The sequence below is a fragment of the Esox lucius genome, chromosome 12 (assembly GCF_011004845.1).
Source record: "Esox lucius isolate fEsoLuc1 chromosome 12, fEsoLuc1.pri, whole genome shotgun sequence".
NCBI lineage: Eukaryota > Metazoa > Chordata > Actinopteri > Esociformes > Esocidae > Esox > Esox lucius.
This window is the reverse complement of record NC_047580.1, coordinates 12310608-12324000: the sequence shown is the minus strand read 5'-3', so window position 1 is coordinate 12324000 and position 13393 is coordinate 12310608. Positions and strand designations below refer to the sequence as shown.

Here is a 13393-nt window from a genome sequence, read left to right as displayed (position 1 = left end):
CATGGAGGATGAGGACTTCCAGGAGAAACTAGACAAAATCCTGAAGAGGATGCCTAGTATGCTTGAATTAGGTTAGTAATGTTATTGCTTATTATTGCTGGTACACCTTTCTAACTGGGACGTTTTAAGCATTTCACTGTTGAAATCCATATTTCCAGAGCACTGTAATATAGGGATGAGCATTTCAGTTTTATTTTGCTGACAACTATGACAAAATGTAAAGTTTAGAGACTGAAACATTTCAATATGAGCTTAGCTAAAATGTTACTATAGCTAGTCTGTTGTCAAGACCGCTCATAGGTGTGACACTGGACAAGTACCTTTTGTAATGAAGCAGGCATGTCATAGCCTATGTCTTTTTTTAAATGTTGGGAAATGTCCAGTTAATTATAAACTTAGATGTAGGGGGAATTTGACCATGACTGTGCTTTTGGACAACAAAATGAAGTTGATCTGAACCAATAGAACAGGAGATGAATTGCTCATATTGGAGTGAAATCCATGCCCTACAACTGCATCCACCTTTCTATGGTTGGGTTTTTCATGTTTTCCTCTCCCTACTCAGATTCCGATAGGCTGCAGCCTCAGCATGTGGAGCCGTGGAATAGTGTGCGCGTCACCTTCAACATCCCTCGGGACGCGGCAGAGCGACTCAGACTGCTGGCCCAGAATAACCAGCAGCAGCTCCGAGACCTGGGCATCCTCTCCGTACAAATCGAGGGTGTGTGCCATGTCATGCATAAGAGCTGTCCCAAAGATGTACCCTTTTTATTATCTTTGAAATCCAAGCAGATTTTTTATTGCTGTTGTTAATATTTTGGTTGTCCAGGCGAAGGAGCCATCAATGTGGCAATTGGGCAAAACAGAGGTCAGGAGGTCCGGGTCAACGGACCAATGGGTGCGCCTGGCCAGATGAGGATGGATTTAGGATTTCCAGGACAACCAGGCCCAGGTACCTTACACGTTTATGTTCAATAGATTCTGAGGGAGTGTGGTATGGCCTGTGCTTTGGCACAATTAAGCAGAGTGCCCCAATAGATCATAGCCATGTTGTTGGTCATAAATCACACAATCCTGTGGTGACTTGTTGCCATTATAAGCCAGTTACCACTGTTAAAAGTAGGGATGTGACAGACTTTTTTCTTAATGTAATATTTTTTTAATTTAGAGTTTTCCAATTCAAACAAAATGCATGTTAGAGCCTCTGTCTGGCATATATATGTATATAACTCTAATCAGTTGAAAATAGAATGAAAATGACAGAACTGTCTTTGTCCTTTTTTTTTTTTTTGCCGGGCCGTGTAAGCGAAGCCGGCCTTGAAGAGTGAATGTCTCTTAGTGAGTCCGTGCGTCACTGACTGACTACCCCTTGTTAAGTAGCATAGTGGTTAGAGACGCGGGCTACTTTACAACAGGTCCCGTGTTCGACTCCTGCAGTCAGCACACATGATGCCTGAGGTTCAGGACAGACAAAGACTTCGCTGGCTATAACTTTATGTTGCTACGCAATAGGAAGCCTAAAATCAAACCGTTCTGGTGGATGTAAGGATTTGTTCAGGAAAGACAAACACTTCGCTGCCTACACGATTCTCTTGTCTTTTCACTTGATGAAAAAGTCAGTTATAAATATACTGTCACCTATATTGATAGATACTCAATCTCATTCACAAATGGCTAATTAGCTCTTAAAACGGCCAGTGGTAAAATAGGATTTGTTCAGAATAGACAAAAACTTCGCTGGCTACCTCCTGTAGCTACGGGAAGCCTAGTTTACTGTTATATTGCAACTATTTCTGGTGGATTTTTGAATTATGTCTTAGCATTTCTTCAGGATAGTCAAAACTTCGCTGGCTACACAATTCTCTCGTCTTTTCACTTGACGTAAAAGTCTATCGTCACCTATATTGATACAGTAGTTATTGTATCAATGTCATTCACGAATGGCTAATAAGCTGTTAAAACAACCAGTGGCAAAAGCCATACAGTTCATAGATACTGTTTGTGGTGCAGGTAAACTTCATAAGAAACGTTACTCAGTTTAACACAATGGTTAATCAGTGAATATTTAAACTTGACGTGAAGCTAATGCATGACAACGTTATATAATGTCAATATGCTATACTGACACCTGGCAAATGGTCAGCTCTGTGGTGTTGTGGTTAACGACACAGCCTTTCACGTGGGCAACGTAGGTTAGAATCTTGAGAGGGCAGCCATGATCATCACTTTCTATTGTGGGCCGGCTGAACTAGGCTTGCCTGGTTTCTTGTTTTTAAATGTACCAACTCCCACACTCAATCTCTCGTAGGAGGCATGAGAATGAGTAACCCATCAATGGTCCCGCCCGGCCCCAGTATGTCTGGCCAGGCCATGGTCGCTGGCAGCAGTGGACAGATGCACCCCCGAGCTGCCAGACCCCCACAGCAGGCCGGTGAGGACACTCCCATCTTAATAAGCAACCAGCCAACTCATTCACACAAACTTCAACTTGTAGTCAGTACGTTTAAACATGTCTCCCATCCCCTTCAGATGCAATGGACCCCATGATGTCGTTACAGCAGCAACAGCTTCAGCATCCCCAGGCTGGCCCCCATGGCCCCATGGCCCCCCAGGGTTCTCACCACATGCAGGTATACTGAGCTCAACAATAACTGTGCATCGTGATCGCTTTGTACCACAGCGTTGTTGAATCATCATCACTCATTGGCCAGAGGGGCGCTCTAAAACATAACATTTTGGATGTGCAGGGCAGTTGGGAAAGACCTTGACCAATTTGATTACTGAAATCCGTTTGAGTTCCGTTTCAGCAGTCGATTTCTCACTCATACGTTACCCCTATCAGCCCACATATCCCTGACAACTCTAAGCACAAACATCTTATGTGCCGTACTTGAAACATTGCCTACTAGCAGCAGTGAACCTGCACAGCGTGATCCAAAACACTGATGAAATAATCCAAAGTGCAGCAGTAATTCAAGGGGGACTATGATAACAATGTGTCGTGGTGTGGAATGTGTAAGTCTGAATTGGCTTTTGCCATTTTCACATCCACTATCAGGGCTCAAGGTTAATGGCCTGAATTTTTTTTTTTTACTTTCCCTCCTTCCAGAAGTTGGAATTTATCAGTGTTAAAACATAGAACTAAATACTTTTGTTACTTAACATGATTATTTATTGAAGAACAATACCAGGCAGCCATGCGTCACATCACTGCTCAACTCTTGACTGGTCAACAGCACGCAAAAAGGAGCTGCAAGATAGTTTTGTGCATGTGACAGCTTACAAAACAACTGGAGGATGTCGAGTTTATAATGCGATTGTTATTTTACCACCTCAAATATTTTTGGGGTGGTCCTGATCGGGACCGTGACTTGCTAGTTTTCAAGTCCCGACTTGACTTTTTACTGGCCCTGACTATGCTTGAGCCCTTGAAATCCTGGCAGATCCAGCCAATTACGTCAAGCTCTGGAACTGCTGGTCTGAGAAACAGATAGCTGACAGCCATTGAATGCTAGGACAGACTGTATCAGGAGTTGACCGTAGTCCTTTATTGTGTCCACAGGCCATGCAGGCCGGGAGGCAGCTCAACCCAGCAGCACTCCAGCAGCAGGCTCAGCAGCAAGCCCAGATGTCCCAGCTTGGTGGGCCCCGTCCTCCCTTCAACCCCTCCGGCCAGATGCCTGGACAATCTGGTTGGAACCTTCCTGCCCAGGGAGCCCCCATGAGTCAAGCTTGGAGGAAGGCCCCTCCCCAAGTCCAGATGGGTCAGCGTCCCCCCTCCCTGGCTACGGTCCAGACCCCCAGCCATCCTCCACCTCCGTACCCGTTTGGTAGCCAACAGGCCGGACAGGTGTTCAGTGCTATGGGGCAGGGGCAGGGGCAGCTCCAGCCACAGCAGCAAGGGGGTGCTCAGTTTGCCGCCCCCCAACCTAAAGGTCACCAAGGTGTGCCTGGTGTGGTGGCAGGACCCCCTAGACCTCCTCCACCTCTGCCTCCCTCATCAGGACCTCAGGGTAACCTCACGGCCAAGTCCCCAGGGTCTTCACCTTCCCCCTTCCAGCAGGGTTCTCCTGGAACTCCACCCATGATGGGGCAAGGTCAGGCCCAGCTTGGCCCTCGACCTACGACCCCACAGGGTTTTCCTCAAGGGGTGGGTTCACCTGGCAGGGCCGTGCTGGGACAGCAGGGTAACATGCAGCAAGGGTTCATGGGAATGCCCCAACATGGGCAGCCTGGACCTCAAGTTCATCAAGGAGGAATGGGCGGTAAGAAATGAACCCACTCGTGATGACTAGAAATGACGGGCTCACTTTCATATGCTAGGTTTGTTTCATAGCCAACTCCTGAAATGTCTTCCCTAGTTAAAATGACTGTTATTGCAATTTGTCCTCTTTTCGAACTATAACTAAACTTTACTTCCAACATTCAAATGCCTGTCTGTGCTGGTTTGAATGATTCACTCATGGCAGTGTTTGTTCACAGGCATGCCCAAGCGTCTGCCCATGGGCTTCCCTAACGTCCAAGGGAACCAAAACTTTGCTCAGGTGACCAGCGCTGCAGGAACCCAGGGGGGAGGAGCCAATCCCCAGCTTCAAAACAGCCAGGCTATGGCGCACACAGGTACAGTAGTGATTCCATGTGTGTGAAATTAGAACAGTAAAAATCCATGTTTTGCCTTACCTACGGTATGCAGTCAAATGTAACATTTGAAGTAAGAGTGCAAACCACCTGGTTTATTTCAAATGATTTGGACTGGGGATAGAAGTAAAGTCACAGCCTTGCATTTTGCTGTGTCACTGTGAGACCAGAGTTCAAATCGTACACACAGATTAGCCAAGAACTCTTTAGTGGGGTGTTGCAATTGGCCAGCATTGTTCCGGTGTGGGAGTTAGTCATTGAATATGGTTGCCATCTAGCGACTCTTTGTGGCAGCTTGGGTGCCCATGAGCTCAGTTGAGATAACTGGCCGAAGAGTGCATTTGTCTGGCACATGGGGTTGAGGTGTACACTTCCTGGTTGAATGACGAGCGTGTGAAAAAGCATAACAAAATTGAAGGCAGGGCTTCATCAATCCAACCCAAAGCAGGGCTTCATCAAGGCAACCAAAATTGGGGTCAAAAAATGAAAATTATCAGTGCAATTTTTCTCTCATGATCTGAATTCAGGTGCCCAGTTGTCAGCCTCTACACCCATGCAAGGTCCGTCCCACTCCCAACCCAATGCCATGGGTCTCCACAGTCAGCCTCCAGGCACTACTTCTGGACCCAGTATGACCCAGACCCAGCCCAGCCTCCAGACTCAGATGATGGGTCACCAGGGTCAGCCTGTGTCCTCATCCCCCAGTCAGATGGTCCAGGGTGGGGGTCCTGGGCAAACGGTTCTCTCCAGACCACTTAACCCTGGGCAGAGAGGAGGCATGACCCCACCGAAACAACTGATTCCCCAGCAGGGTCAAGGAGGGATGCATAGCGGGCAAGGGCATCAGGCAATGCTTCTACAGCAGCAGAACTCCATAATGGAACAAATGCAACAGATGCAAGGAAACAAGCAGGCGTTTGGGGTGAAAGGTCAAGCAGGAGTGATGCCTGGTCAGATGATGCGTGGACCATCTCCTAATGTGCCTGGTAACATGAGCCAGTTCCAGCAGGCTCAGGTAGGCCAGCAACAACAACAAATGACTCCACAGCAACAACATCAACAACAACAACAACAGCAAATGGCTCAGCTCCAACAGCAGCAGTTGCAGCAGCAACACCAGCTACAACAGCAACAACTCCAACAGCAACTACAACAACAACAACAGATGAGTCAGCAGCAGCCCCAACAGGTATTTCATGACCTTCATTCACCCCCCCCCTTCCATTTTTTGCACTGTGGCAATTGACGTTGGAAAATTCAAACTCCCTTTCAGCCTTTTAACGGTTTAATTTCAGTTGCTCGTTCCTTGTTTCTCTTTGTTCAGGTCCCCATGGGAAGCAATCCCAACCAGACTATGGGTATGCACGGCCAACAGATGCGACTCCCAAGTGGCCACCCTCTGGTCCAGCAACAGCTCCAGCAGCAACAGCTCCAGCAGCAGCAGAAGCAACAAGCCATGCTTCAACAGCAGGCAGCACAACAGCAGCACCCGCACACTCTCGGAGACCCGAACGGCAGCACAGGCGACATGGCCGGAGTCCAGCAGATGCTCCCAGATATGCAGGGTCAGCAACAGCAGCAGGGCATGATGGGTATTGGAGTGCCCCAGCACATGCAGGTGAGCAACGGCCACTTCCCGGGTCACGGGATGAACTTTAACCCCCAGTTCGGGGGTCAGATGCCCATGGGGGGACCCTGCGCTCAGGCAGGGGGTTTCCCAGTGAACAAGGACGTGACGCTGACCAGTCCTCTCCTGGTCAACCTGCTTCAGAGTGACATCTCTGCCAGTCAGTTCGGGCCGGGCGGGAAGCAGGGGGCTGGAGGACCCGGCCAAGCCAAACCCAAGAAGAAGAAGCCACCACGGAAGAAGAAGCCTAAAGTAGGAGAACAACCGGTGGAGGGTCTAGGGTATGGAACTGACTTTTATTGAAATATTAAGCTAGCATAGTATTTATCTAAAGTAAGGAATTAAAATGAGGGTGGATTTAATTTCAAAATAGGAGGATTTACAATGAGTGGAGTTTTTAGTGCAGTGTAGAGCAGCTGTTTAGTTTAAAGTTGACAGTTTGGAGGTGACTGGAGCAGTCTTCTTAATTATTTGGACAGATGGCCGGTTGCTAAGGACCAGAGCACAGGCAAAGAAACTGTTGTCAAAGTATTCTTCTTGTCTTCTCTCCAGGGGGCTTGATGTGGGCACTGGTCTGGAAGACCAAGAGCTGCCAGGATTGAGTGGGGAACAGGGGCTGGGTATGGACCCTTCCGGACCCAAACTGTCAGATTTTCCCAACAGGCCTGCGAGTATGTTGTTTCTTGGTTTGCTCACTCACTCTTTTCATCTGAAATGCCGAGTGTCCTTTTTCATGATTCCTTTTCCCATACGTCAGGTTTTCCTGGCCAGACCGGAGACCAGAGAGTCCTGCAGCAGGTTCCCATGCAGTTCATGCAACAACAACAACAACAGCAGCATCAACAACAACAACAGCAACAACAAATGCAGCATATGCAACAACAACAAATGCAGCAGCAGCTACAACAACAACAACAAATGCAGCAGCAGCAGCAACAACAACAACTACAGCAGCAGATGCAAATGCAGATGCAGGGAATGCAGGTCCCTCCTGGACAGCAGGGCGGGGCTGGAGCTCAGAGTCAGACTCAAGGCCAGCCACAGATGCACCCTCATCAGCTACAGCAGCAGCAGCAGCAGCAGCAGCAGCAGCAACAGCAGCAGCAGCAGCAGCAGCAGCAGCAGCAACAACAACAACAGCAGCAGCAACAACAGCAGCAGCAGCAGCAACAACAACAACAGGTACAACCACAAATCTCCATTCACAAGTAAGGTCTGCTTACTGCTATGAACTAACAATTGGCAAAGTCAGGTTTATGGTATGCTGTGATTGAGGAAAAAACTAAAAATACAATAGTTTACAAAGGACATGTCGGAGGGAGGTGGCAACCATTGTGGTGCAAGGACAGAAATGAAATGTGAAAGAGGTCTCAGAGGAAGAGCAGCTCTGTCTTGTCAAGGCTGAGCTTAATGTGGTGGGCTGACATCCACGCAGAGGTGTCAGCAAAGGGTGTTATGCTGCCTGGGTGTCAGAAAGGACCATTGCTCCTTTCCCTATGTCCTCTACATAGCAATGATATGAGAGACCCTGTGAGGATGACAAAGCCAGGTGACTTGGTGTGTAGAAATAAGGGAGGCGTTTGAACCAAGCCCTGGGGGACAGCAGCAGTGAGAGAGTCCTGCCAGGTAGGATACAATACATAGTTATAGCCATAGTGTGAAGAGCCTGCGACACCCAGCCAGAGGATGAAGTGGAATATCTGATGTAGGCAGTGGATAGATCTAGGAGGATGGCTTATTAGGGTCGTTCTGAGAGTGCTAGAATTGGTAGGAGTCAGCACGCTCAAGTGTCTTGGAAAGAAAAGACAGAAGAAATAGCCATCTGTATTTAGAGGCCCCAGGTGTTGTTTCTTAGGAATGGGAGATTTTCTTGAAGGTAGGAGGGGATGGCGTCGCCTCATCACCAACATGGTTCTCAATGTGTTAAAACAGCAGCAGCAAATGATGATGATGATGAAGATGCAGGAGCAGGCTAAGAACCGCATGCCGCTCACTCCTGGCGGGCAGCACCCCTCCAGGACCATGGTGAACCCTGGTGAGGCCCAGAGGATGCCAGTCTCCCAACAAGGCAACATGCCTGTCATGATCAACCTACAGGGGCATGGAGTGCCCCCCTCCCCAGACAAGGCCAGAGGAATGCCCCTAATGGTAAACCCACAGGTATCTGATGTATGAACAGTTAATTTTACCAACATTTTTTATTGTTCTTTGAATGTTCTATGCCTGTTTAAGTTTGCTGTGTGGACAATATTTTTTTTTCTCATTGATTTCCTTTTTGAATTTAGATGGCCGGGGCAGCCAGACGGATGTCTCACCCTGAGGCAGGACCTGGTACCCAGGTTACGGGGGCAGAGGAGGCCCCTGGAGGTCCCCATTCCCTGCCGGACCGACCCGGGGGCCAGGATATGGGGATGCAGCCTGGGAACGGCACTCAACAAATGGTGGTGAACCAGGGCCCCAACGGCCACATGATGAAGCAGGGACCTGGCCCCTCTGGCATATCCCAACACCCCGGAGCCAGCCCACAGCAGCAGATGCCCCCTCAGCCCCAGCAAGGTGGCCCCATGCCAGGCCTCCACTTCCCTAACGTCCCCACTACCTCCCAGAGCTCCAGGCCCAAAACCCCAAACAGGGCCAGTCCCAGGCCTTACCACCATCCTCTCACCCCTACCAACCGTCCTCCTAGCACAGAGCCCTCTGAGATCAACCTCTCCCCTGAGAGGCTGAACGCCTCTATTGCAGGCCTGTTCCCTCCCAAGATCAACATCCCTCTTCCCCCCAGGCAACCTAACCTCAGCCGGGGCTTTGACCAGCAGGGCGGCCTCAACCCCACCACCCTTAAAGCCATAGGGCAGGCTCCTCCCAGCCTCTCAATGCCTGGCAATAACGGAAGCGCTGGGGGAAACTCCAATAATGGTCAGCAGTCTTTCCCAACAGGCAGCGGAGCGGCCAACTTGGCCCAGGCGAAACAGGACAAGCAACCTGGGGGTGGGCTGGCTAAAAGGGTCAGTCCCAGCAACAGCCGAAGATCCAGTCCTGCCTCCAGCCGCAAAGCTGCCACCCCCAGTCCGGGGAGGCAGAAGGGGGCCAAGATGGCCCTCACCACCCCTCCGCACCAGCAGCAAATGGTCAACCCCCAGACGGGCCAGACTATAATGCACAGCCCCGCGGTCGTGCCTCCTAGCCCAGTCTCTCACCTGCAAGGGACGGGCCCAGAAGCTCAGCAGATCCAGAGCCCCTTCCAGGTGCCGCAGGGTAACACGACAGAGATGTCTAGGGAAGGGCAGGGCATGCCGGGTGTTGAGCAGCGCCAGATGCCCCAGCCTCTGAGGGAGCTCGCCACACCCCGGATGTCTAGCCCTCGGGTCCCAACTCCTCAGGAGGCTAAATCTGGTCTTGAGCCCACGCTGGTAGCTGCAGAGAGGCAACCACTGTCTGCTTCTGAGGCGTCTGCTGCTCTTAGGGCTGCTCCTACCTCTCTCAACCAACTACTGGACAACTCTGTCAACCCCAGCGTGCCAGCCAGGTGCACCCAAGGCCCTCCGGCTGGGGATCCTAGCTCCAAGGAGAGCACTAAAGCCACTGTAGACCGAGAAATCCCATCCGGTGCTTTTCAGACTTCTGAAGTTAGGATTTCCCCAGTGGCTACTGCTGCTGTTACTGTGAAGGAGTTGGAAACTAAACCTAACCCCAATTCAGCTCCCACACCGAAACACCCAAATCTGGTTGGTAGTCCTAACCCGCAGCCTAACACAAATCCTAATCTGAGTGCTAATCCTAGCCTCAATTTAAACCCAAGTGCTGGCCCTAATTTACACATGAGCTCTGGTCCCGGCATCAACCCTAACACCCCTAGCCCTAACTTAAATCCCGCCGCTACCTCCAGCCCTGCTTTAAACCAGACTGCTAGCCTCCGCTTCAGCGCGGCCGCTAGCCCCAGCACGGCCATGGTCGGCCACCGGAATCCCAGCCCAAACCCTGCAGCCAGCCCCAAGCCAACACCTAGCCCAAAACCTGCGACGAGCGTCTCCGCAGTCCTGCAGATCCCGGCGTCGTCCACCGCCATCTCCTCCAACCAGATAGCCGTGTTGGTCACCTCCATCAGTTCCACCTCCGCCCAGGTCCAGCCAGCTGTTGTCTCTGCCATGATGACCGTGCCCAACAAGAGCATCCGGCCCCAGCAGGCTCCCGGCCCCCGGTCCCAGGTCATCCCCACGTCTTTGTTCATCAACACCAGGACCCCCATCTTCCAGGTGTCGACTTCGTCCGTCGCCCCCAACGCTGGTGCAGTTTCCCAGCCGGTCAGCGTGGTAGGGCCCATCCAGGTGTCCAGCGCAAACTTCCAGTTCACCACCGCTCCGACCCAGGCCAAAGCTCCGGTGGTCATGGCTCCTGCCTCAACCCAGGCGGCTGTAGTTAGCGTGACCGGCATGCAGCCAGCCCGAACCCTGGTGGAGCAGGTCCAGATGGCCACCAGACAGGCTTCCCCTATTGCCACTCTTCCTCCTCCACCGCAACAACGGCCTGGCACTCCCAAGCCAGAGGCCCCTGGTGAGGCCCCTGGCGGCCAGAAATATAGCCCACCGCTTGGGCAGCCGTCCCCCCGTCCGAGCCCCTCACCTACAGCCTCAGCCTCATCTCCCTTCCATCAACCCCTCGTGTCCCCTCCTCCGTGCTCCAGCCCCAGTGCCCCAACTGGCTCCCGGAAAAGCCCCATGTCCCCCTCATCGACTGCCCAGGCCCATGGCAAGCTGGTCCATGCTCCTGGCGCCGCACCAGCAAGCAGTTTACCAGGTTCCCAACAGGTGGCTAAAGACCGGCCCGCCCAGCCTTTAGCAGCGGCTTCCCAGTCTGGTCTGAATGCCGGGCCTGTGCCTCCTCACCCCTCCCCTCTGCTGCCCGTCGCCCAGAACGAGGCACATATGCCCAACCCTCCCGCCACTGCTCTGAAAGTCACCACCCCTCCTCCCGTATCGTCCCCAGCTCCGACACCTGCCCTTGTTGCTCAGTCCTCCGCTCCTGCCCCAGCCTCTTCCCCCCTCTCCACAGTTCCGGTCCGTGTCAACACCCCGACCCCTGCTCTGCTCCCAAGTCCATCCCAGGCCACCTCTCCTGTCGCGCCTGGTCCCTCCAACCCTTCCGGGGAGTCTGCAGTCTCATCCTCCCATGCGACCACCGCCCCTACTGGGTCCCAGCCCGTCCCCACAACCACAGAGCCTCCCAACCAACCAGCCCCACCAGATGCCCCGGCATCCGCAGATAACACCCCAGGTACATATCTGTTAGGGATGTAAACCTTTGGCATGACAGTGATACGATACTGTATTGATAGCCAGGGCAACGATTCAATGCCTTTTCTACCTTATTTTCAACTGCTGTGCGTTGAGTTGCCTTGCCCATACGTCCGTTCTTCCAGTGCTATCCTTATGTGTTAATATCTTATTGTACTTAACTGATATTCTTGTTAACGTCCTAGGTAATCTGCTTTGCTATCAAGCCAGAAAGGTCTTGCTAATTCAAAACAGCCCTGGAAATGGTTAATCTAACTAGACAATGTTTGGGAGCATGTTCTTCTCCCTTTTTGTTTTTACAAACCTGACCAAGTTAATACAGCAGTACAGTCAGCTCATTTGTTATAGCACAGAAGATGTCACTATTCCCTGCCATTAGGTAAATGACTACAGACAAGGGTTTGACAAATGCCTTCTCGTTCAGCAGGCGTCTCTACGCTATAAATCTATTGTTGAACGTCACATCCATGCTAATTAATCATTGCCTCACAAAATGGGTCCATCGATGCATTGTGGCCCCCCTAATATCTGTTCGCAGGTCAGAGATTGAGTAACTAACCCCAAACCTACCCCAACAACAACACATTTTAATATTCTGAATTCTTACTCTTTGAAAATTATAATAACCTCCAGCATGCAATTCTCTCCTAGCGTCAGTTGAACCTGAGGGTCTACAGCAAGAAGAGGCAGCTGCTACTGAGAAGACTGGTACGTGTTGTCACACCCAATTATATATGGTCAAACAAAATGTTGGATCCTTAGGGGGTTTTAATGAATGACCTGGTAATGACTTTATATGGTTTTACTGCAACAGGCCATACCGATCAGCCATAACATTATGACCACTGACAGGTGAAGTGAATAACGCTGATAATCTCATTATCATGACACCTGTCAGCTGGTGGGATATATTAGCCAGCAAGTGAACATTCTGTTCTCAAAGTTGATGTGTTAGAAACAGGAAGCGTAAGGATCTGAATGAATTTGACAAGGGCCATATTGTGACTACAAGACAACTGGGTCAGAGCATCTCCAAAACTGCAGCCTTTGTGGGGTGTTCCCGGTCTGCAGTGGTCAGTACCTATCAAAAGTGGTCCAAGGAAGGACTGGGTCATGGGTGGTCCAAGGCATATCGATACATGTGGGGAGTGAAGGCTGGCCCGTGTGGTCCGATCCAACAGACAAGCTACTGTAGCTCAAATTGCTGAAAAAGTTAATGCTGGTACTGATAGAAAGGTGTCAACACACAGTGCATCACAGTTTTTTGCCTATGGAGCTGCAGACCAGTCAAGGTGCCCATGCTGACCCCTGTCCACTGCTGACAGCGCCTACGGTGGGCACGTGAGCATCAGAACTGGGCCATGGAGCAATGGAAGAAGGTGGCCTGGTTTGATGAATCACATTTCCTTATACATCCTGTGGATGGCCGGGTGCGTGTGTGTCACTTACCTGGAGAACATGGCACCAGGATGCACTACGGGAAGAAGGCAAGCCAACAGAGGCAGTGTGACTCTTTGGGCAATGGTCTTCTGGGTCTAGTGGAATCCATGCCTTGATGGGTCAGGGCTGTTTTTGTGGCAAAAGGGGGATCTACACAATATTAGGCAGGTGGTCATAATGTTATTGCTGATCGGTGTAAATGAAAAACGTTACACAGATATTAGCGGTATTCCATGAATGTACCATGTAATATTAAGCAATACTCAAGGGCATTAAAGTACTGTATGCATTATTAATTTTCAAGCCTTAGATATGTACAGCTCCGGGATCAGAACTATGATACGCTGTATGCTGTGGCCATAACATGCTTCTTTCTGCAATATTTAATAACAGTTTT

General features: G+C 50.7%; 1 protein-coding gene across 1 annotated transcript in view; it reads left to right on the top strand.

Annotated features, from left to right (window-relative positions):
* ncoa6 (nuclear receptor coactivator 6) overlaps nucleotides 1-13393 on the top strand; it is a 40009-nt gene that overhangs the window by 24250 nt on the left and 2366 nt on the right. The window contains exons 3-17 of the mRNA XM_034295827.1: nucleotides 8-71; nucleotides 566-721; nucleotides 830-952; nucleotides 2309-2431; nucleotides 2530-2630; nucleotides 3563-4265; nucleotides 4483-4620; nucleotides 5166-5827; nucleotides 5963-6546; nucleotides 6818-6936; nucleotides 7023-7140; nucleotides 7195-7447; nucleotides 8198-8425; nucleotides 8551-11536; nucleotides 12208-12264. Of these exons, the coding sequence (XP_034151718.1) occupies nucleotides 8-71; nucleotides 566-721; nucleotides 830-952; nucleotides 2309-2431; nucleotides 2530-2630; nucleotides 3563-4265; nucleotides 4483-4620; nucleotides 5166-5827; nucleotides 5963-6546; nucleotides 6818-6936; nucleotides 7023-7140; nucleotides 7195-7447; nucleotides 8198-8425; nucleotides 8551-11536; nucleotides 12208-12264 (6415 nt within the window). The remainder of the gene's footprint in view (nucleotides 1-7; nucleotides 72-565; nucleotides 722-829; nucleotides 953-2308; nucleotides 2432-2529; nucleotides 2631-3562; nucleotides 4266-4482; nucleotides 4621-5165; nucleotides 5828-5962; nucleotides 6547-6817; nucleotides 6937-7022; nucleotides 7141-7194; nucleotides 7448-8197; nucleotides 8426-8550; nucleotides 11537-12207; nucleotides 12265-13393) is intronic.